A 24,939-nucleotide genomic window follows, 5' to 3' on the forward strand; every position below is an offset into this window, starting at 1 on the left:
CTGCTTATACTAGTTCATTGAAGTGGAAAGAATTGGTTGTGTAATGCTTTCTGTTTACCCCAGAAAACATTGTTATTGATTTCCTTTTATGAAATCTTGCTAAGCAAAACTCTGAATTTCCAAGAGACAAATAACAAAAGAATGTTGGGGGAGTAATGTTTCTTATTTTACAAGTGAGTTTTTTCTTCACAGAGAATTCACTATGGATGCATTCTAATAAACTTCACATTATGTAATACTTCTGATGTTTTTGGCTTATTTGTTTTGTTTTGTGCCACTTTTCACAACTTCCCAAATTTTTTTAAGCAAATCTCAGGAAAGATTTTCTAACTCACCCTAAAAGAAACTAAATTAGCAACAACCCGTCTTGAAAAAAAGCTCTGACCTTCCTTCTTATCTTGGTATATATTGTTCCTGTTAAATTCTTTTCCTTAGCTCTCTTATTTTCAACCTAAAAGAAATCTACTCATCTTTTAATACACTATTCAATACCTCTCTTCCATGTCTTTCTTATTTTTGCTTTACAGCTAATCACCATTTTTCTGAGCTTTTACCTTACATCAGAGATCTAATTTTCTACCATGAAGTGGTGCAATCTTAGAAGGCAGGGATCCTGTGTCAAAGCATGGTTATAAGAAATATGTTCTATCCCAATAATTTGTATAACATTTTATATATGTTTCCCACCTGAAGATGTATAGAAAGAAAAAAATTCCAACAAAGTAATGCCAAAATTTGTCTTAGGAACAAGAAAAGGACATGTAAGTTGCATCTGATATTTAGATATGTTCTGTTCTTCTCATGAGTGGAAAACAATATACAGTTAGAAAATTATTAATTTCTAGATTTTCTTTCTTTCTACATATACTTGGACAAATTCTCTTGACAGTAATCACATAACCATTCACTTGGTTTGTGTGCATGTGTGTGAACAGCAAGTATAGTCTACACATTTAGCAAAAATCAAAATATATAATATTAACCCTAGTCCTCATTTGTAGATTAGAGCTATTGAGTTGTTCATCCTTAAGATCAGAGACCGCATCTAAACAAAGAGAATAGAATGTTTCCTTTCCTCCTTAAATTATTTCATCAAAAGCAAACTCACAAAACAGAATAGGTAAAACATATTTTGGAAAGCTAGACATTATTTCTATTTGATGAGATCTGCTGGATAACATGAATCTGCATTGGGACAATCAGATGTGAATACAGAAAAGTAGCTTGCCCTGCTCTGTCATGGGTGAACAGGTTTTTGGTATCAAACTCCAAAGGCAGAAAGAGGTCAACAATTAAAATACTTATAAAGGCTGCTTTGACTCCTCAAAACTCGTCAATCACAGCCATGATTAATTTTCTCCCATTTCTTGAAGACGAAAAGGCAATGGTGGAACAAAGAAAGATAAAAGGCTAAGGATGTGCATCAGGTACATGAAATTTATTTACTAAGTGGGCCATTTTTTGTTTTCCTTTGTTCTGAACTGTAATCATAGTATATATACATATTAAAGTGGGTTCTGCTTTCACTTGCTATTCATCAAATGTACATACATATTAATTTGTTTTCTACTTTTTCATTTGATGTTGTTTCATAGCAGTTTTTTCATTATGAGTTTTAAATTTGCTGTACTTTTATGTTTTTATATATACTTAAGTTTTACAGCATGATGTTATAGACTTTTCATACAGATAGCAAAACAGTTACTATAGTGAAAAATTAACATATCTATCATCTCACAAAATCACTTACTTGGTTTGTGTGCTTAGGTGTGAACAGCAAATAAAATCTACCCATTTAGCAAAAATCCAAATATACAATTTTAACCCTAGTCCTCATGTTGTAGATTAGAGCTATTGACTCATTCATTCTTAACTTCTGATATATTGCATACATATTTACATATATTCTAACTTTGATCATACAAATGTTTGTGTAAACTGGAAAATCTCTTCAACTCTCAAGGACTTCAGTGCCTCCATTTACTAAATAAGGTTGAAACTATTTCTTATGTTCTTATTTTTTCTTTGCAGTTAATAACATTCTTGTACAATTTTAGATATACTGTTTAATTATATAAATATATTTTACATCTATACAAAATATAAATATTGTGAACAGTGTTTAATTATATAAATTTAAAGATTAAACAGGTATAGATGTGTAAATAAGAATGCTAGTCTTGATGGTTAACATCAATTCTAATATTAAAGATACGTATTACCAATACTTCTGTTAAAATAAAAATAATGGGGGACAGTATTTGGCCAAGCAGTTAATATATCCACATCTCATACTGGAGTTCTTGGGTCTGAGTCCCAACTCACTTCCAATTCCAGCTTTTTTGTTATGCACACTTTGTGAGGCACTGATGAGGACTAAAGCAGTTGGGTCCCTGCCACTCACGTGGGACATGTGGACTGAGTCCCTGGCTCCTGGCTTCAGCCTGGCCCAGCAGATGGAAACTCTGCTTCTCTCTGCTTATTTTCCCTAAAGTGGTAAATAAGGCAATTTAAAAGGAAACAAAAAATGGTGAAACTCTTTGATTTTCCTCCTCAGGGTGTTAAACATAATGTAACAGAGTCCCTTAAGACTTTGGAGTTTACTATTACCCCCGTGACTAAACACTTATTTCCCTGGGGTTCAGCTTTTTCCATCTGCAAAATGGAGGCACCTATCCAGATTGTGGTAGAGACTGAATGTAAGCAGGAAATACTTGTAGCTCATACCTGCTCTATAGTGGGTTCTTCATTTTCATTTTCTCCCATTGTAATAACTGGCTCATGTCCAGGCACAATACAAAAGAATTTCAAATAGTTTGTGGAAAATGGACTTAAATAAGTTGATTTTGTCACAAATTTTCCATGAATTATTTAGATACCCATTTACATGCTCAAAAAACTTAATTCCTTATGATTTGAACTATATCACACACAGTACATTTATTCACCCAACAATTTTAAAGCTTATAGAAAGTTCTATTCCAAAAAAAAAAAATAAATCCTTTCACAAGTTTCTACTCACAAAAGTGTATTTTAGTAAAATATGAATAAAAAATAAAGCATATTTCTCAGTAAGTATAGAAATGTTTGTGATTTTGTGAATTCAAAAATCATGGTCACAATACATTGAGTTTATGCACAAAGCTGACCTGACCTGACTCCCTGAATTGGGAGCAGGTGACAGCTTGATGTGTCTTCATTAGTCCCTACAGAAAAGTAGACCTCTCCTGGAAATCCCTCACACAATCCACTGCAATGGATTTGTTTAATCCTTCCCATTCTTCCACTGATCCAGATCTTAAGCAGTACAAAGGAGTAGCTTTTTACACAAATATTTTAGTTCTTTGGAAAGCAAGCACTGTAACCTTGAAGAGAAGGTTAGTACTGGGATCAATGCCTGCATATTTACATACTGATAACATCAGATAAATCATAGGGGAAAAGTCCAAGGGCAAGATGTGATTTTATTAATGTGATTCCAAACAGCCAAAAGGACAGCATTTTCCAGGTGCACAATTGTATGAGTAATGTTCTCCAGAGTAACAGCCAATATGCCATTTAACATCAGTATGACTGCATCATTTTCCCGATTTTATTCTCAACTTTCTCTGAGAATAGCTGACTGCTCTTGTCTTTAACCACGGTGAAAGTTTTGCACAGTGCTTGATCATAAACTGGCTTTTTATTTTCTATGTCAAGGTGAGAGCACCCAGGCCATTCCACTACCCACTGTGCATTGAAAATTCTATTATCAGAATTGTAACAATGACCAATGACTAATTGATGGAAATACCTCTAGGAGACAGTATCACTCTCATAACCTCATCATTTTACAGGATAAATTTGTTGCTAAAGGACGTTCCAGTCCAATATTTATTCTCTCCAACTTCCATGTCCATAAAATAAAATGAAGCAGGCTAAACATTAGTCTCTCTAGTCCCATATCTCTCAAGCTTCTGGTGAAACAAACAAAAAATAGCAAGCCAGCAAAGAAACAGAATATACAGGAATATTTTGGGACTGTCACAGCCTCTCCCTGACCTCACAACTCACTGGTGGCATTTCCTATGAATTGGATTCCTGCCTCTTTCTTTGATGTGTTTCTCTCTCTTCTCAGCTGATTTCTAACTTTGCTTCTTTCTTCCTCATGGTGTCTGACAATATTCTTTTGAAGCATAGCTTTATTTTCTGTAGATTATTTTCTTTTATCATCCTTCCTTCCTCCTTCAGTGAATTATCACTCATTTTGACTCCTACTTTATCAAACTATGAATTTTTTTAAAAAAGGGAAGCTTTTTAAAAATTCTTCATTCATACAGGATTGCAATGCTTCTCATTTCATGTTTCTTCCTAGGAGAGACGACTAATTCCGCTGCTCTATTTGACAGCAGTTTAGCAACTGACCACAGCCACATTTAGCTTTCCTTTTCTTTTTATAATAATTGCTTTTTGGGGGGAGCATTGGCAGTGCTCAATGTTATGTCTCTGACCATTTTTCTGGCCTCTGTCCACTGACGTCACACTCTCCTGATCCCTTACTGCTCACTTTTCCTGTCATTTATGCATCTACTACCAAAGTTATTAGTTGTTTTTTGTTGTTGTTGTTGTTTCTTATGCCAAGAATTTTGTCAAGTTCTACAACTCTTGGTCTGTTTTGATATTTTTTGATAACTAATATTTCTTCTGGTTTTCACTATTTCCAAAGATTTATCTCAAGTGGGATCTTTTTATATTTACATAAAATGCTTTATCTGCTTATTTCCTAGTAATATACAGAGTCCCAAGGTATTCATCATTTAACATTTAATCATTCTCAAACATTGTCATATATTCTCTCTCTCTCTCTCTCTCTCTCTATATATATATATATATATATATATATATGTATATATTATGTATATATAATTCTTTTTGGAGTTTTAAACTACTCAAGTTATCCAGCCACTAACAACTTTAGTTCTTTAGTTACCAAAAAAATTTAAAATCACAGAAAAAAAATTGCACCAGTGTTTGTTCTCATCACTTATATCACAACTTTATATTCCTTTACTCTTGTGCCTTTCTCCCGTATTCAGTTTAACCACAAAGTTTGGTCTGATCACCCTGCCAGGGTCCCACAACAAATATCATTACTTAAACTACTGTGACTCAAAAACCAACTTTCCCCTTGACATTCAAAGCCCACACATAGCATGTCAGACCTCAGGCAAGGAAAATGAAGCAGGAAGCTCTTCATCAGTGAAACAAACACAACAAACACACCGATATCCCTGATTATGTGTCTGTGTTTGAATCTGTGTATTTAACTGAATATTTACAGCACTTCTTTTTTATGTGAATATTTTGGAGACTAGAAACGCATTTTTATTATTCCATGGCTATTTAATAAATACCACTATTTTCAAAAGGCTATATAAATTAAAAGCACATATCACCGAGCATAAAATCAAAGGAAAAATTTATCTTCTTAAAGTTCTGTAAATCCTGACCAGCTGTTTCCATATTCTACTGACTCATCAGCATCGCTTTAACAGCCCTTGTATTTTCAAACATCCTGTCAGACACTCGGTGTTTAACTGCCACAGCGCCTAACAGCATCAGCATTATAAATTTTATTTTCACTCCATAGCGGTCCCTCCTTCCCCAGCATTTGGTGTTAAAACTTACCGCTTTTACCAACTCCCCCTGCGCCCAGCATTACCACCTTGTACTCTCTGGACCCGCCTGATGCGCTGCCCGGAGAGCAGCTGGCTTCATTTTCTACCTCCATCTTACCCGAGGGACAGGAGGAGGAAAAAAAAGAAGGAAAAAGTCACCAGTGTCAGGTGCTTGGTCAGATATTAAACAACTCTAAAACTGTGTCAAAGGAAGGGTTTAGTCTGAGGTAAGAACCATCAGCGCCCGGCTGGCTGCTGGTCCTCTGCTCCAGCGGGTCTCATAGCAACCACTTCAATTGCTTCCAATAAAATCCTGCCTTTTGCATCCCCCCTCCTCCTGATCCTTCACTCCTTTGCGTCTCCCATGATCTCTCTCTCTCTCTCTCTTGCTTTTTTTTTTTTTCTTTCATCTGATTCCTTCTCTGTCTCCCTTGCTCTCTCTCTCCTTCCCCTCTCCTGCCCTCTCCCCGCACAATTGCAGTTATGTGAGGCACACACGTATTTGACAACCCCACAGGCTGGGCTGCTACATAGAGTGAATCTGGGAGGGATGGAAGACGTTATTTCTCACCGGCAGACTTCTGTAGTCACGGCTTCAAAGGTTATTTTCTTGTCACAGAATCAATTAATTGAGGGCTTCTGCTGCTGATTTCATTACTTTTTGTGAATGTCCTGCACATTTTTCTTTCTGGGATAAAGGATAGTACCAATTTAAAAGTAAAAACCAAAACAAACAAATGGAAACAAAACAGTAATTCCAGGCTCTTAAGGATGGGTCTTTCATGTTGTTGAAATAATACTTGACTCACAGGAATGACTTCAGCTCACTTGACATTTGCAGGTCTAACATCGGGAGGTAATAGAATTAGGTCATAGTCATGTGTAGACAAGAATCATCTTTGTTTACACTAAGTTATTGGAAAAATCCTAAAACATAAGGACTGGTTCAGGCATAAAAGAGATAATTAATAAACATCTCTCTGACAATTATGGTAGCATGAATGATCAAAAAAACTACTTTTAAAATGTAAAAACTGCTACACCTTATTTGGATTATTTAAAATCTTTGAGTCTTTTCTCTGTACAGTTACTAAAATAGAGATATCTCAGGACATCTTCCTTAATCCTTAATTGTCATAGTCAGACCCTACTGCTCAATCAAAGCAATGATGTGTATTTTCTTTTTTCTTGTTTGAAAATTGGGTCAAAATTACAGGCAGTAAGGTGTTTGGTGTATTTAGGTTTGTCTTTCCATCTAGACTTTAAATTTCTCTAGAAAAGAAACTGTATTTAATCAATTCCTTCTGACTGTCATGTGCAATCAGATACTGGGCACAGAGTGGGCATTCAATATATTCTTTTTGCTCATGGGAGAGGCTGCAAATGGTCATAATAGGGAGCACAGGCATTGTTGCTAGATTATCGGTGTTCCAATCTGAGCTCAGTAGCTTTCAAGCTGTATGATGTAGTGTGAATCACCTTTCTGTGCCTCAGTTTATCTATAAAATGGATTACTAAATCACAATTTTATCAACTCATTATGTGAATTAATCATTACACAGTGTTAAAAAGGTGTTTGTCAAGTCATGAACATGCTTGGGTTCATGACATTATGATTATTTTATTATTTTTAAGTAATGGTATTGTCAATCCACTGTTCATAGGCACTCAAAAGAAAATATGTTCTTGCCATGCATTTATGACCATCTATGTAGCTTCTTTGCTAATGCTTCAAACATTTTGTCTATTTTTGTATCAAGATTTTTTTTTAATTTCCTCATGCTGTTTTGAGAATTCTTAATATTTTCTGGATATGGTTTTTGTAAGGAACATATGTGGTCTGTTAATATTTTCCTATAGTCTGTGGATTTTTAATCTTTTTAATTTTTTTGTTTTAAAGATAAAATATTTCATTTTACATTATGGTCAAAGACTTTATGCTCCATGAAGTAAAGTGGTCAATAAGCAAAGAGCAAAAACACCAGGAGCAGAAGTTTCGTATTTTATTGGAATCTACATGTAATTTTATTTTATAAAATATTTTTTGTTTTCTTTACTTCTTCATTGCACCTTCATTCATAGTCATAGCTCTATTTATTACCTTTCTGTAGGTAACTGTCAAATTTATAACTCTAGACCAAAATTTCCCTCTTTCCTGCAAAAGTGACTGTCACCTACATTTCCACCAAAATCCTAAATCCTGCTTATATTTTAACATTAGTGTGTCAAGAGAGACATCACCACATGATGTACTTAATCAACAAAGGTAAACCTGTTCTTCTCCACCTTTGGCTGAAGCACCACACCCTTCAAGTCTTAATTTCAGCTTTACTTCTTTCATATTTAATTTATATGTCTTAAACTGTATTTTAACTTACCCTGCTGCTTACAAGCTCTTTATCTTTTTTCACAATTTGCAGTACTTTGTTCATTTTTTGAACTGATGTTGGGCAAACCAAACTAAAATGTCAACCCAACTGACCTAATTATTCACATGTGATTCATAAATCAGATGTCTGGTTAATACAAGCTCACAGCTTGGAATGTCTTGTAAGGATACAGAGCATTTATTTCAGTCTTATATTCCAATGTAACCCTCACACTCCACAGAGTAGAAAAAATCAAAATGGGCTACTTGCCTTTACTCCAACAAAACTATCATTTCCATGATTGGGTCTAATAAAGAATTGTAACTGTATGATAATTATTCTTGAACTGTCTAATTGAAACTTTCCTTCTCAATGAAATGAGATATATAAACAACAACATTTAGCTTCAAGTACTTTCTGGTTTTTGTTTCTCGTTCTGCAGCTGAAATTTTTCTGACCTTGGGCAAATTGAATGTCTCTGTAGCTATTGGTCCTACCATCTGTTACTGTTTTCCATGTCAGCTCTTCTGACTTGGTGGTATGGCACAGGAATTGTCATGCCAGCTGTGTTCTTGTTCCTGTTCTTTATCTGGCACATTTATTTCAATGTTGGTTAAGCAAACAGCCTACATGAAAATGTCCCTCCCAGTAAATAAATGAATGGGTTCTTTCAGTGGGAAATTTAGCTAGTGAGTTGGTTTTCTTCCTAATTGTTAATGAATCAGTCCATAGTCTTCATATGGAAGTTATTGGAATTTTCCCTTGTTTACATGAAAAAGAAAGTTGGAAATGTAAGGAGACTTTCCTCACTGCAAATTCCTCTTTGTCTACCTTTTCTATGAAATTCTAGCACTCCAGTCCGATGCCTTCTCCAGAATCAGTAAGGGAATAAAGCCTTCTGGGCAATAAAAAATGAATTTTGAACTATCCTAATGTTGCTGGTTTTCAGTTTCTATTAGTGATTTTTGTGAGTTTGCATGTCTTGTGTTTTGACCAGTCAACCCAACTGTCCATGTTTCATGTGTGTTTGTGTATGTGTGTGTGTAGCAGCAGGGGAGGTGGGTATCTCCCAGATGTATAAATGTTAATTGAACTGGAACATTTAAATAACTCAAATTATTACATGACAAATTGCTTTGTTCTTGGAAAAAATGTTAAATAATTGGAGTTTGCATTTACATCCTCTAATATACCCTGTCAGGTGCTATTCTTTTTGGGTGGCATGTGATTCCCTTTGAGTGAACATCTTAAACAGATGAAGACCCGGGATTTGTGGTTCATTCAGGAACACTTGACTTCCTTAGTGGGGTCCAAGCATCCTCCACAGTGTCTCTGAATGCTGTTGCTCATCCCTTCAATCCTTCATAGACAACAAAAGAGAAACTAATGTAACAAGTGACTTCCTCAGCAGGAATGTGTTAACTGTCTTTACATGGATATCTTTGCTAGCTCCTTTAGCAAATGTTAAGGTATCCAGTCACAGCGATAAATCCATAAGAGAAAAATTTGGGACATAGAGAATTCTTTTCTTTTTTTAAAGGAGATAGTTTCTTTAAAATAATAATTTGAAAGGCAGGTTACATGAAGAGAGAGAGAGAATGGGAGAGAGAGAGGGAGAGAGGTCTTCTACCTACTGGTTCACCTCTCTACCCAGGTCTCCAACATGAGCTCATAGGTGGCAAGTGTCTTTGAACCACTCTCTGTTGCCTTTCCAGGCACAATAGCAGCGAGCTGGATCAGAAATGGAGTATCTGGTACTCAAACTAGCGTTCATATGGGATGCCAGAGCAGATGGTGCCTTAATCCAGGAATTCTTTACTTCTCCATACAATGATGGGTAGAGTTCCTCACATCATTGTTTGCAAAGCCACTCTATTCTATAAACTTATTATACTAATTTATTTACATTTCAGTCTACTTCTCCAAAAAAAGAAATACTTCTTCTGTATTTGTCTTTATCTTTCTTGAGTTTAGCAAAGTCAAATTGCACAATCTCAATAAACTGAGTTTTTTTATAATTTTTAAAATTAGTTAATTATTTAAATAATTTTAAGGAATACAAATTTCATATGTACAACTTTAGGAATATAGTTATTCTTACCACCTTACCTGCCCGCCCACCCACACTCCCACCTCTCTACCTCCTCCCCCTCCCTCTTCCCAATCCCATTCTCCATTAAGATTCATTTTCAATTACCTTTGTACACAGAAGACCAACTCTATACTAAGTAAAGATTTCAACAATTTGCACTCTTGTTTGGGTTCTATCAGCCATTCAGAAGTCAGACAACCTCCAGTGCACAAAACAGGCAAGAACTCCACTGAGCACACCAGTACATTGGTTTTTGTAAAGCAGCTTCAGCAGGTACAAGCAATAGCACAGTGCAAAAAGCACAGTCTTTGAAATCAATTTCATTAGAGTTACTTTTCTTGTATGAGTTAAAACAGAGGTGACTTCCTACCAGACTGGCTCAGGTTCAGGGGACCTATTTAATTGTCTATTGTTATTGGTTGTGGGGAATTGTCCTATTTGGAAATGTTGCTATCATCTCTCTCTTGATTTCTTAGGCTGACAGATTTAACAAGCAAGATTATTGGCATGAAAACTTAACATGTACGAATCTATTCGATGTGGGTTTATTGGAGTCCACTGCTGAACCTTGGTCCAAATCAATGGCCTCTCATGAATGTTATTTAACAGCATAATGCCTGCGTGTACTAGATGTCTGAGCTATTTCTGTTAAATTATTAATAAATTAATTTATTAATTTAATTTAATTTGTTAATTTATTAATAAATTTATTATACTAAGTGTGTGATTGCAAATTGCAATGTGTATTATTTACTGTTTATACACTATTGAAAACATAAATCATGAGAGAAGAGAGAATTAGCAACTTATAACCTCTGGATAAATGAATGTTTGGCATACTTTCCCATCATGAATAGTGAAACAGTAGTAGACCAGAAGACAAAACAACTGTTCATGCCAATAACAAGCTAAAAACATCAGAGCAAAGGTAGAAAAGAGCTAATTTAGTGACTGAGGGGCAGATTTTTCTCTGCAGAACACAGACCTTTACCTCATGCTGACCTATTCACATGCACATGCAGGAAAATTCAAATTAAGTATGAATGTTCATGGTTGTAGAACCATTCTATTTTCATCCTGAAGGTTTATTAGAATGAAAACACCTGGAAAAATGGATCTTTTGTGTAATCTGTCTCATTCAATTAGCCAATTAGTACGGTTCATTCATTCAACAGAGATTAATTTGCTGAATCCCAAATTCATTCATTCCACAATTATGTTATGCCAGGCTTTTGAAAAACTAAAGAAAAGTACAGTAGGGTCTGTAAATACAGTTACTTTTAAAATATTTATTTATTTATTTATTTATTTTCCTTTTATTTGAAAGGTAGAGAGACAAAGAGATATTGCATTCACTGATTCATTCCCCCAAATGCCAGCAACAGTGAAGTATGGGCCAGGCTAAAGACATTAGACTGGAACACTATCCAGATCGTCTAGTGGGTGGCAGGACCCAAGTACTATAGCCATGATCTGCTGCCTAACCAGGTGCATTTCAGAAGGAAGCAGGACTGGAAGTGGAGAACCAGGATTCCAACCCCAGCATTCTGATGCAGGATGTGGGAATCTCACATAATGTCTTACCTGTGGTGTCATTCGCCTGCCCCAGTGCAAACTTCATAAACCTTCATGTGAGAGAATGGCATCTGCATAACCGGCCCTGAAAAAGACAGAATGCTATGTGCAACTGAATAGATGAATGAACAATGTATGAAAGAATTGCAGGGAAAGGAGACACTGACACCAAGTAGGATGTCAGAGATGCATCAAGGACTAGAAATGCCTTGGGGTAGGACTTAAAGCAGGATTTCAAACACAGGAGATTACTAGAAGCAAGGGTGTTCAAAGTTTGAGGAATATGGTGTATTTGTTGAATTGCAAGCTGAGAAGATATGGTTGATGCATAAGAATGTAGGAACATAATCTGAACACTGGGACATAGTTAACTCATAAAGAATAATGAATTTGGATTTTGTCTCTGTTACCTTTTGTTTTTAAGCAAGGCATCATGCCCATATTGAAGACCAGTAACATAGATTACTAATTAGAGGAAAACCAAGAACTTCTTCTGGTCATGTTTTTCCAATTAAACCTTTTTTAACATTCTCAAATTCCAGTGATTTGGTACCCAACAAATTTCTGTGATGTTCTTCATTATTGTAGTCACTATATTGACATTCAACACTCCACAATTTACTAAACTGTAACCCAGTTGAGAGAGGGAGCCACTGTTCCACTTCTCTTCATTTCTAATGGTTCTAGGCTCAGATCTTTACATGCTGTAAACGAACAATAAAAATTGTTAAAACTCTTCTATCAAAATACTTGGCAGTACCATTAGATATGGTTTCTACTATTGCCATTTATTTTTTTACTTTAAGTTGATTATCCCTGTGTAAAGAAAAATACTAGTATAAGGGTATTTAAAAACTTGGACAAGAGGCAAACATTTGGGGGAACTGTTACAAAACAAGTTAAGATGTCCATGTCTAACATAGGAGTGCCTCGGTTTGGTTCCCAGCTCTGGATCCCAATTCCAGTATCCTGTCAATAGAGTAAGATGAATTTCAAAATTTTATTGTTTTTTATTTTTTTGGCAGGCAGAGTGGACAGTGAGAAAGAGAGAGAGACAGAGAGAAAGGTCTTCCTTTGCCATTGGTTCACCCTCTAATGGCCGCCGCGGCTGGCGCGCTGTGACTGGAGTGCTACAGCCGGTGCATCGTGCTGATCCGAAGGCAGGAGCCAGGTGCTTCTCCTGGTCTCCCATGGGGTGCAGGGCCCAAGCACTTGGGCCATCACTGCCTTCCCGGGCAATAGCAGAGAGCTGGCCTGGAAGAGGGGCAACAGGGACAGAATCTGACGCCCTAACTGGGACTAGAACCCGGTGTGCCAGCGCTGCAGGCAGAGGATTAGCCTATTGAGCTGCGGCGCCAGCTCAAAATTTTATAGTGGTAGGTTTCCAGAAAATACTATGCAAGTTTTCCATCTGCTTTTTATTGACCAGAGATTTCAAACATCTTTTATTTTCATATGTCTATATTACAATTATAACTAATACATTCAGTGAAGAGTCTGAGGGCATGTAAGATTCTGCAATATAATTAATGCTCAAGAAATATTTAATTACATTTTGTATAAATTTGATATAATCTCTGTATTATAATTTTATATTAACTACAACATGCAAGTTCATTATCAATTCAAATTGTTAAATATTTGAAATAAATTGTTTTGATAAAATTCTGGATAAATAAATATGGTAACTACATCAATGCACAAATTGGCACTATATCAGAAAGGATAATCAAGGTTTTTAATGTTATACTTGGATAATTTTATATTCTTTTTCGAATACCACTACATAAATGTGCTATGAATATTTAAACAATAGATTTATAGCTTAAATTTTCTACTGAGAAAAATACAAAAAATACATTTCTACCAAGGTTAACTATAGGTCTCTATTTCAGTTTTTCCTGAGAAACATGAAATTGTTGACGGGTGTTTGATGCAATGATTAAAATGCCACTTGAGGCACTCTCATTCCATGTCATAGTGCCTGGTTTTGAGTCCCTGCTCCACTTTTGATGCAATGTTCTGCTAATGAACACTCAGGAAGGCAGCAGTTGCTGGCTCAAGTACTTGCATCCCTGCCACCCATGTGGGAGACTCAGCTGGACTGATGGTTTGCTGTCCCAGCCCTGATTATTGTGGGCTACTCGAAGGAGTGAACTCAGTGTCTGTCACTCTTTGGTCCTCTGACTTTAAAATAAATTTTAATAATTTTTTTTAAATGTAGTGCATCTTAGCTAACATTTGGTATATCCTTTTACCTAGAGAATATATTCCATATTCAGTGTTTATTTATCTATTCTATGAACACTGAATATTAGAGAGTTCACTATTTTACAAAAGATCCCATGATATGGCCGGCGCTGTGGCTTAGCAGGCTAATCCTCCGCCTTGTGGCCCCGGCACACCGGGTTCTAGTCCCGGTTGGGGCGCTGGATTCTATCCCGGTTGCCCCTCTTCCAGACCAGCTCTCTGCTATAGCCCGGGAAAGCAGTGGAGAATGGCCCAAGTCCTTGGGCCCTGCACCCCATGGGAGACCAGGAGAAGCACCTGGCTCCTGGCTTAAGATCAGCACAAAGCACAGGCCGCAGCGGCCATTGGAGGGTGAACCAACGGCAAAAAAGGAAGACCTTTCTCTCTGTCTCTCTCTCTCACTATCCACTCTGCCAGTCAAAAAGAAAAAAAAAAAAGGAAAAAAAAAAAGAAAAAAAAAGATCCCATGATAATCACCTAAGATAATGTAAGACTCCACAGATTTTAGAGTAGGAAGTCTCTTTATACATTTGACTTCTCTTACAAAGTTACTAAAAAGGAGACGATGGACAAATAGTTGGGGCTCTCAGAACTTTAGATTACTTAACTGAAAAACAGAAATCTAATATATGATATTTTGTTTATTAAAATGAGATGCTATATACTTGGCTCAGTACCTTGGAATACTTATTAATAGTTAACAAGTAGTGCCGGTGCCGCGGCTCACTAGGCTAATCCTCTGCCTTGAGGCGCCGGTACACCAGGTTCTAGTCCCGGTCAGGGCGCCAGATTCTGTCTCGGTTGCCCCTCTTCCAGGCCAGCTCTCTGCTGTGGCCAGGGAGTGCAGTGGAGGATGGCCCAAGTGCTTGGGCCCTGCACCCCATGGGAGACCAGGAGAAGCACCTGGCTCCTGCCTTCGGATCAGCACGGTGCGCCGGCCGCAGCGCACCAGTTGCGGTGACCATTGGAGGGTGAACCAACGGCAAAGGAAGACCTTTCTCTGTCTCTTCCTCTCACTGTCCACTCTGCCTGTCAAAAAATAAAAAAATAAATAAAAAAATTTAAAAATATATAAAAAAATAGTTAACAAGTAGAAATTAGGAAGTCCACTCATTTATCAAATCCCTTACAAGGAAGAGAGAAGAAAATGTGGTGGTCCTGGCCGTTCTAATCCCATCAATGTGAACATTGATTTGAGAGATACAGGTCAGTAAGAGAAGCACACTTTCTTCTAAAAGCTGAAGACAAATATTTGATGTTTGGGGTGTGTGATGTGTGTTATATCTAGGAAGGACGCACAAAAGAAATCTGAAGTGACAGCTTGGAAATAAATTATGATATTATTCTTTTAGTTTTTATTCTCTCCCGCAATTTTGAGAAATTTAAACTTAATCATGATGTCATATGAAAACAGGGATGTTTTTAAGTAGTTACGTATTGTGAGAGTACATTATAAAAGAAAGAAATCAGGGAGCAGTAAAATCGCTGGGAAGTTCATTTTGTCATCCAGCATAGAGAAGGTGGTAATCTGAGCTAGGTGAGCTGTGTCCATGACTGAGGAGCTTGGAAAAGGAGTATGACCTATATTGTATTATTGATAAAAATAATAGGCATTAGTTATTGATAGATACATGGAAATAATAAAGAGACAGGACTCAAAGATGGCTAAGATATTTTGCTTGGATCATTGGTTCTAGTAAGTAAGTAATGGTATAAGTATTTAAAGATACAGAATTGAGAAAAATGGCCAGGGATAAATAATGAGCTGAATTTTTATTTTGTGAAGATTGAGGTGTTTGGCAACTATGTGGTTAGATGTGTAGGGGAAACAGTTTCAAACTGGAGATTTGGAACTCAAAGTACAGATTATGGCTTGGAGACACGGATTACCAATCAGGAAAGCCTTAGCTTATTTATGATAAATGAAAACTCAGGAAGAAATGAGATTTTTCTATGGAGGCTTGCTAGAGTGAGGAGAGAACAAAGAATGCTCTTTAGGATAGATTATAATTGACTAAAGTAACATTTTTTGAATTATCTGTGCAAAGTAATTTGCTAAGATATTTTTGTGAATTTTTACAGAATCCTCACAATGATCCTTTGAAGCTCACATCTATATTGTAAAAAGAATAAAAAAGAGACATCCAGAGATCCAAGAGAGTCACTGAAACAATAAAACCCAAGCACTAGTTACCACTTGGTAGCTATCGGTCACAGTTACCCAATGATTCAGATCATATAAAAACAAAACTAGCAAGGATGTCATCCCACTGGGAAATAAGAGGTCATTGGTGAACATGAGACAATCTTGGCAAAAAATGAAAATTGAGAGCAGGTACTAAACGAGAAGAAAAGAGTAGAAGTAGAGGAGTGAAACACAGACATGCATAGTTTTCTTTTTAAAAATTTAGTGACAGAAAAGCATGAGATGAGATCACATATTGCCCTTGTACAAAGTATATGACTTGAAATGGTTATAGAATAACCACATACAATAAAATGGATCGAGGCCGGTGTTGTGGCTTAACAGATAAAGCTGCAGCTTGCAGTGCCAGTATCCCACATGGGCGCTGGTTGGAAAACCGGCTGTTCCACTTCTGATGTGGCTTTCTGCTATAGCCTGGGAAAGCAGTGGAAGATGGCCCAAGTCCTTGGGCCCCTGCACCTGTGTGGAAGACTCCTGGCTCCTGGCTTCAGACTGGTGCAGCTCTGGCCATTGTGGTCAATGAGGAAGTGAACCAGTGGTTGGAAGACCTCTCTTTCTCTCTCTCTCTGCCTCTCCTTCTCTCTCTGTGTAACTGTGACTTTAAAATAAATAAATAAATCCTAAAAAAAAAAGAATAAAATGGAAATGATTTTTAGAATACAGTGGGCTCAATACTTATGTGAAGAAATTAATGCTATTCTAATTATACATATTTTTAAATAGTTGTCAAAATTCTATAATTAGGAAGAAATATATTCTAGGATTTAACTTAATTTTTACAACGAATATTTAATAAATTTTCATCTTTTAAATAGGTAGAGATATGGATTTCTTTCCTACTCCTATAAGTTTTTATAAACTGTATTTTATCACAAATCTATGATAGATCTTAACTTTAGTGTGTCACCTTTATTGCTTGGCTTTGCTTTCAGCTAAAAACTTTCTCTTTTTATAACCTATTGTAAACTTTCCCTCATTTAGCTCCAGACAATCATTCTTGTCCTATTATCTTTTGTGACTGTAACCAATTTGCTTTGTTTATTTTGTTACCTTGATGATATTTATAGATCATGTCATAGGAAGCCTACCTCGGAGACCTCTCTTTTGTGGACTATATAAATTTTATCCCTTATGTCTGGACTCATATGTCTTGTTTGCTAATCCAGGGATATATTTTTTGACCTTCTGATTTCTTTCTCAACTCACCTCTACAGATTCTCAGTATTGCATACAGAAAGCAAAGAGCTAAGATGCAGCTTCCCAAGTATTCAAACACAAATACTTATGAAGATAGAGAAAATAGAAATACTATGATTCAGAGGACAAAGTCAAGAATAATTACAAATAACTAAAGAAAAAAAAATCACTGACATTTGTTGGTTTGGAGAAATCTATCGAATTTGCTGTAGCAAATACCAATAGGAAGGATGTGACACTCACACACTCTGCACTACCTCTGATTTGGAGTTGAGGGTCACCACCAAACACAAAACTGGGCACAGATCATTCAATTTTTCAGGTGCTGAATTTTGAGATAGCCAGGAGTCCAATTTCACACCATCTTATTTTTTTAAACCATTGGTAATTATATCTAAAAAAAAGTCAATGTTTTGAAAACATGGGAGAGGTGTGGATAGTTATATACTGCATCTTGGAAAGGTCTTCTCAACCAAACCAGAGGCACACATAACACAAGGAGCATGCTAGATATGGAAGATAGTATCTAAGTTCTCCTGTTCAGAGAAGTAAGCATGAGAGTCAATCAGCCTGAGGAAACCAAGTTTCAATCAGATCCACACATAATCATTCACTTTCTGAAAAATACTATGACCTCAAGGAAAGGACATAGTATCAAAATAACAAAGGGCAAAATAGACCTGTGAAAAATCTTAAAATTATGTAACTTTTATCCTAAAAGAATAGCTATCGATTCCTACCTATGGCAGACTGGGGCATCTATAGAAAAGTAGAAAGGTATAAAAATGCTGTTTCTAGAGAACCTTAGAAAGCTAAATAAAAAGAATGTTTGGGGGCTGGCACTGTGGCGCCACCTGCAGTACTGGCTTCCCATATGGGCACCGGTTCAAGACCTGGCTGCTCCACTTCTGATCCTGCTCTTTGCTATGGCCTGGGAAAGCAGCAGAAGATGGCCCAAAGCTTTGGGTCTCTGCACCCACGGGGGAAACCCAGAAGAAGCTCCAGGCTCCTGGCTTCAGATCTGCACAATTTTGGCCATTGCGACCAATTGGGGAGTGAACCAACGGATAGAACACCTCTCTCTCTCCTCTCTCTGCCTCTCCTTCTCTCTGTGTAACTGTGACTTTCAAATAAATAAATAAATCTTTAAAAATATATGTATATAAAAAAGAATGATCACAGATGGCCACACAACAATGTGGGATGCAATGTAACAATAAAAAAGCAATGCATGCTCTTGCAGTATATGCTACCCAGGGGCTGCCACACAGTGTGCTCTCAACAAATATAAACAAATTATGTAATTACAATAGACCAAGTAAGAAACAGGGTACACTACTGGAAAATGAAAAGCAACTTCTTGCAATGATGGAGTTAACACTGAAAATGGCAAAAACGAATCTGCTAATTTTGAAAATTAAATCCATGTTGTTTAGGAAAAATTTAATTTTTTCCAGGTTGCAGAGGACAAAAAGCAAGTTGATGAAAGTGATCATTGGACTTGCAGAACTGGGTAGAATTGGAGGCTACTGAACTCCTAAATCATGAATAAAATTGTTCTTCTCCCTATTAGTCTTGGAGAAGCAGAGGGTGAATGCACCAGACGTAGTGCTGGATTTGACGCCAAGTACCAGTTAAAGCCACCAGATCAGAAGCCTGTCACTGAGCTGAAGGAGAAAATGTAAGGCCTGCAGGAGTAGCTTATTTCCTTCAATGCTCGCTCTCTCTCTCTCTGTGTGTGTGTGTGTGTGTGTGTGTTCTCTAGGGAATAAATATAAGGAAAAACATAATAGTATCTAAAGATATCAATTTTTATGAACAAATGAAATATAGTGTAAATAAAAGGCTCCAGACATTAGGGACATAAGCCAGGAAAAATTTTCTAAATTGATGAGTGCTATGATTAACTGAGCACCTTCCAGTGTCATAGTCCAGGTGACCCTTCCAAGAACTATGCTTGGCTGGAGAGGATAAGAATTCCAGAAAATAAATTTTTTATCTCAGTACAAATAATTAATTCATGTATCAGTGAGAGCTTGATATCACATATGAAGTCTTTTTTTGTTACTGAGGATAGTTCATTATGATGCCGAAGAAAGAGAGTATTAATGTAAATAAAGAAGGCTGGCCACAAGGAACCTAAACAGTGAAATGAGACTCAGTGTAGAGCATGTCCAGGCCTCAGTCCATCTACTCCTTTTGTCAAATCAGGCTCTCTTGTCCTTTACTTGAATAATCTCCCCTGTTTCAAGAGAGAGCTCAAGGAATCATTAGAGCACTTGGATCATCTTATTCAGCACCCATGAAATAGCATTCTGCTTTAAATTGTCCCTTTCAGGAAGAAACTTGAATCTTCTCATCAGATACAGAAAAGCTATGACCATCATTGCCACACTCCCTTCCCAGAGTTGTACTCAACCAGCTTTGACTTGCAGAACTCAGGGTAAACTAATTCAGTTTTTTGCCATCATGACTTTTTTTTCTTTTCCTTTTAATTTTAGAGACAGAGCGATGGAAAGAGAGAGAGAGAGAGAGAGAGAGTAAGAGAGAGAAGGAGAAAGAGAGAGAGAACACTCTTATCCATTGGTTATGTCCCAAATGCCCACGTGTTTAGGCCTGAGTTGGATTGAAATCCAGGAGATGAAAATTCAATCCAGATCTCTGGAGTGGGTGGCAGAGACCCAGTCACCTGAGCCATCAGTGCTGTTTCCTAGGGTCTGCTTTCACTGGAAACTGGAGTCAAGAGCTGGAGCTGAGTATCAAATTCATCTGCTCCAATGTAAGGTGAGGGCATCTTCATTGTTAAGCAAAATGCTATCATGATTATTAAGGGTGATTGGGGAATAAACCCGAGAATGGAGGATCTCTCTCTCTCTCTCTCTCTGTCTCTCTTTTTCTCTTGTTTGTCTTTAAAATAAATAAAAATTACAAAGAATCTATTTATATTGAGATAAAAAATTTCTTTTTATCTTCTACTTAACTTCTGCCTTCTGCAGTGAATTGGAACCATTTTTGCCCCTTTGATGATAAAGCCTTTGTACTCTTTTGTAAAGCTTTGCACAGTTACAGATCTTTTTTCTTCCTGTTTTTTCTAGACACAGCATTAGTATCTGTACTAGTTTTGTTACAAGGATCAGGACTTTTCAGTATCCTAGTTACCATTATATTAATTTCTTCTAAACTCTTCCTGTTATTATAGCTTAGAAAACCCTTACAATTCTGTCCACCCAGATAACTAATGTATGCTTGTTCTGCCCTAGATACATGGAGAAAAGTCATCTATGATCATAGTAAACAACAATCATCTTGCACTGTTTTTCGTTACCCCTGAATCCTAACTGAATTAGTCCTTGTATCACTGCTGCTTTACATATGCATGGGCATGGCTGATTTATATATATATATATATATATATATATATATATATACATATATATGTATATATATGTATATATATATATATATATTTTCCAATTGTAGATTTGTACTTAAATGTAGAAGTGCATCACCCAACTTCATGGACAACACATGACATGAAATATTCAGCAGTAGTGCATTTCTCCTTGCTCTCTGATGCACTTAGTGCATCTCATAATACTCAAAATAGACCATGAATGTGAAGTATAGTGGATTTTGGTGGTTAATCTGAAACACCAATGGGAGAAGGCATTGGCAACTCTAAGAAAATAATGTGGGCTAATGTTAGACAAATTAAAAAAGTAAGACATAGTCCTTACTGAGATTGGTAGATATTGATTCATCATGAGTGTAAGTACACATGATAAGCCTCTTAAAGTATTAAAAATCTTGCTGAGGTATTAGTGGTTTTGTAGAAGAAAAATCAGGATACATGAGGGAAAGAATTTCAATAACCAAGAATTACAGTCTTCAGTGCCATTCAGGCTCTGAAAGGAATGAGGTTGGCTGAAGATGGAGGCAGAAATTTCATTCTTTGTGTATCCTTTAAGTACTTAAAATAGAGGATGAAAATCTACCAACCTGAAGCCCAGCTAGGTTGTTTATAGACACAACCTGAAAAACTAGGAATTTTAAACAAGGAAAAATCAGTTAAAAGCAACTTAAATCTGAATTATTCTTATCCATGACCAAGTTTAACAGAACTTGTCTTTTGAGTCACATTGAGGATTCTATAACTAATATAAAAAGTCTTAAAACTGCAGAAGTGTTGAAAGTCTGTCCCAGCAACATTTCCTGCCTAATTGGGGACTCCCACAGATGGTCCTGCAGTGTCTGACTGAATTCCTTCAGTGACAGACAGGAAACCCAGATTCTAGTAGGAATCCCAGGTGCCAGTGATGGCTCAATTAAGGATGTAGCAGCAGAAGACATGATGTAATTCTCAGCTTTGCCATTTACTACAAGAATGAAGCACTATGTTTTAAGACTTTAAAAACTGTGTAACACGGATGACACCTACTATAGGCTATGAAAATATAACTATTTTGTATACTGTAAAATGTAAGCCAAATATATGGTATTTTTGAAAAGATAATATAGTGAAGTGAATGGGATTTCTTTGTCATTTCTTCCCATTGGTTTAAATTTTAGCACATATAACAACAGAAATCAAATGAAATATTATCAAAGTATAAGTGTTCTAATGATTGCAGACAGTTATTTTCTTCCAGCTTTTTTTGTGTCATGGAGGTTCAGTGTCCTCAATAACTACAAGCATTTCTCTGGCAAGATACATCCAGTATTAACTACTTACCCTCTCCTGTGTGTTGTTTCCAACAAGTCAGGAAGGCTCTAACAGTCATGGGCAGGGAGTATCTCTGAGCATTTCTGGATACAGTAAGAAGACTCTTCTGAAAGCCAGATTACTGATCTTTTTAACAATTTATATTCTTTATTTGAGAGACAGCGAGACAGAGAGAGACAGAGAGGGTTCCCACCCACTGAATTGAATCCCTCCACAAATGTCCACAATGGTTTGGGATTGGGGCCAAAATCTCAAGTCAGAAACACATTCCAGGTCTCCCGAATGGTGGGCAGGGACTCAACTACATGAATTACCACCCACTGCCTTCCAGAGTGCACATTAGAAGGAAACTGAAGGGACTAGCACTGTGGCTAAGTGGATAAAACTGCCGGCTGCAGTGCTGGTATCCCATATGGGTGCTGGTTGGAGCCCCAGCTGCTCCACTTCTGATCCAGCTTTCAGCTGTGGCCTGGGAAAGCAGTGGAATATGGCCCAAGTGCTTGAACCTCTGCATTCACATGAGAGACCCGGAAGAAATTTCTGGCTCCTGGCTTTGGATAGGCCTACTTCTGGCTGTTGTGGCTGTTTGGGAAGTGAACCAGTGAATGGAAGACTTCTCTCTCTCTCTCTCTCTCTCTCTCTCTCTCTCTCTCTCTCTGTCTCTGCCTCTCTGTAACTCCGCTTTTCAGATAAATAAATAAATCTTAAAAAAAGAAGGAAACTAGAGTCAAAAGTGGAAAAAGCCATCAAATCCAGGCACTCCAACATGGGATATGAGCTTCTTAACAGGTGATAATCTCTAAGAAAAATTCCCACCTCACTATGCTTTTATTTAGACATCTTTAGCATATGCAAATTCAAATTATTCCTCATTGATTTTGTGAATTTATGTAGTTATTCAAATCCTTCTTTTATTGTTTATTTTGTGACTGTGCCTTATTTCACTAAATGGTTGATCAATCTGTTAGGGGTAAAGATAATTCCTTTGAGCACCTAATAGTACTTGACATAGTACTGAGCTTAGAACTAGATATTCAAAGAGAGTATATGTTACATTGAATCAGTTGAACAATACTTGAACCCTACACAGACAATAGGCTAGCTCAAGTCCCACTAGAATCCTAGGGTCATTATTTCAATATTCTTCTCATATAAGATAAGACAAAGGGCCAGCACCACAGCTCACTAGACTAATCCTCCACCTGTGGCGTTGGCACACCGGGTTCTAGTCCCGGTCGGGGCACCGGATTCTGTCCCAGTTGCTCCTATTCCTGTCCAGCTTTCTTCTCTGGCCCAGGAGTGCAGTGGAAGATGGCCCAAGTACTTGGGCCCTGCACCTGCATGGGAGACCAGGAGAAGTACCAGGCTCCTGGCTTCAGATCAGCGCAGTGTGCCAGCCACAGTGTGCTGGCCACAGTGGCCATTGGGGGTGAACCAATGGAAAAGGAAGACCTTTCTCTTTGTCTCTCTCTCTCACTGTCCACTCTGCCTGTCAAAAAAAGAAAAAAAAAAGATAAGGCAAAGAACACCTGCTTCCAATGCTATTAGCCTATGATCAACAGAAGATAGCACTGTGTCCATAATGTTCATGTAAGCCACACAACAGCATTCTGGATGCACTGAGGAAGGTTTAGGGCAGGCTCTGTTTAAGAAAATGGATATACCTTGAACAGAAGTTCTAACTATGTTAGCAAATGATTATTCCCTTTAAGAAGTCCACTTAGCAAAGTGTCTCTTAATAGCATCCAGTTTCCCAATATCTTCAATTTTTTCCAGATCATTAACCACTTGATTGAAGCAAAATTTAAAGCTATATGGGTTTGGAGTCACTACTAATTGAAGGTCAGAAAACTATTGAACATCAGGCAGTGAAGTTCTTGTCAGGAACTAGCAAGTGTTTGACCTGGAAAAGTTGAATCTACTGGGAGTTCTAAAGCAGGCACAGGAGGCATGGGTGCTCATCCCCTCACTGCCCCTCACTGCCCTCACTGTGCATGGCCACACCTCAGAAGGTGGCAGTGTATATCTTTTGCATGCTGCTCCCTTTCTTTCTATCCTGGTTTATCCTTTTGGTAAATGACAATTCCTTTGCCCAATTCTCTCTCTGTCCCTCTCTCCCTCCCTATCCCTCTCTCCCTCTCTCCTTCTTAATGTGTGTGTGCTTGTGTGTGTGTGTGTGTGTATCTTGTGACTTTATTCTCATCTGGGCTCCTTATTTCTTGTGTTTTCCTCACAGAATTCTAAGCCTTTGTATTCCAAATTGTGAGTATTGTCTTTGCCTTACCTTTCCTTTTCTTTGCTTTACTTCCTATAATAATAGAATTTCTGACATTTTCACCCAATCAAGGGATGGTTTTTAAAAGGTTGAAGACTCTCAAGTCACATCCTATGGATTTGGAGGAGTCTTAAGAGCAAGGGATGAGTACTACAGCCAGAAGACATTGAAGAAATAATGCCAGCTCCCCCCTCAACCCCTGCATCACTGGTGACAAGGAAATCACTTAGGATTTCCGACTCAGTGGAGCATCAGGCTGCAGTCTGATGGTGCAGAGGGAACAACACTGCGCCTTTCTTGGGCAAAAGGTCAGGTTGGATTCTCCAGATTGTGATTGCTGAGATTAATAAGCCCCCCAGGGAGCTTCACCGGGGAGGTTTTTGAAGACAGGAATTTTTTTTTTTTTAATAGGAAACCAGGTTTCTCAGAGCACAGCAACCACCATTCTAAACTGCCACTACTACAGAAAACTGCCTGTCATCTTCTGCTGACAGCACCATGCTTTGTGGGAAACTTTAGCATTAAGCAAGGTTCACATTTTTGGTTGAAAATTATTGATTCATACAAAATGACCAAATTCTGCATGCTGCTGTTC

At 37.3% G+C, this 24,939-nt stretch overlaps 1 protein-coding gene across 1 annotated transcript in view; it reads right to left on the reverse strand.

Annotated features, from left to right (window-relative positions):
- RIT2 (Ras like without CAAX 2) overlaps positions 1-5,770 on the reverse strand; it is a 345,307-nt gene extending 339,537 nt beyond the window's left edge. Inside the window, exon 1 of the mRNA XM_062200266.1 lies at positions 5,668-5,770. Within this exon, the coding sequence (XP_062056250.1) occupies positions 5,668-5,770 (103 nt within the window). The remainder of the gene's footprint in view (positions 1-5,667) is intronic.
- Between the last annotated feature and the right edge of the window lie 19,169 nt (positions 5,771-24,939).

Source organism: Lepus europaeus, chromosome 9, assembly GCF_033115175.1.
Source record: "Lepus europaeus isolate LE1 chromosome 9, mLepTim1.pri, whole genome shotgun sequence".
NCBI classification, from domain to species: Eukaryota; Metazoa; Chordata; class Mammalia; order Lagomorpha; family Leporidae; genus Lepus; species Lepus europaeus.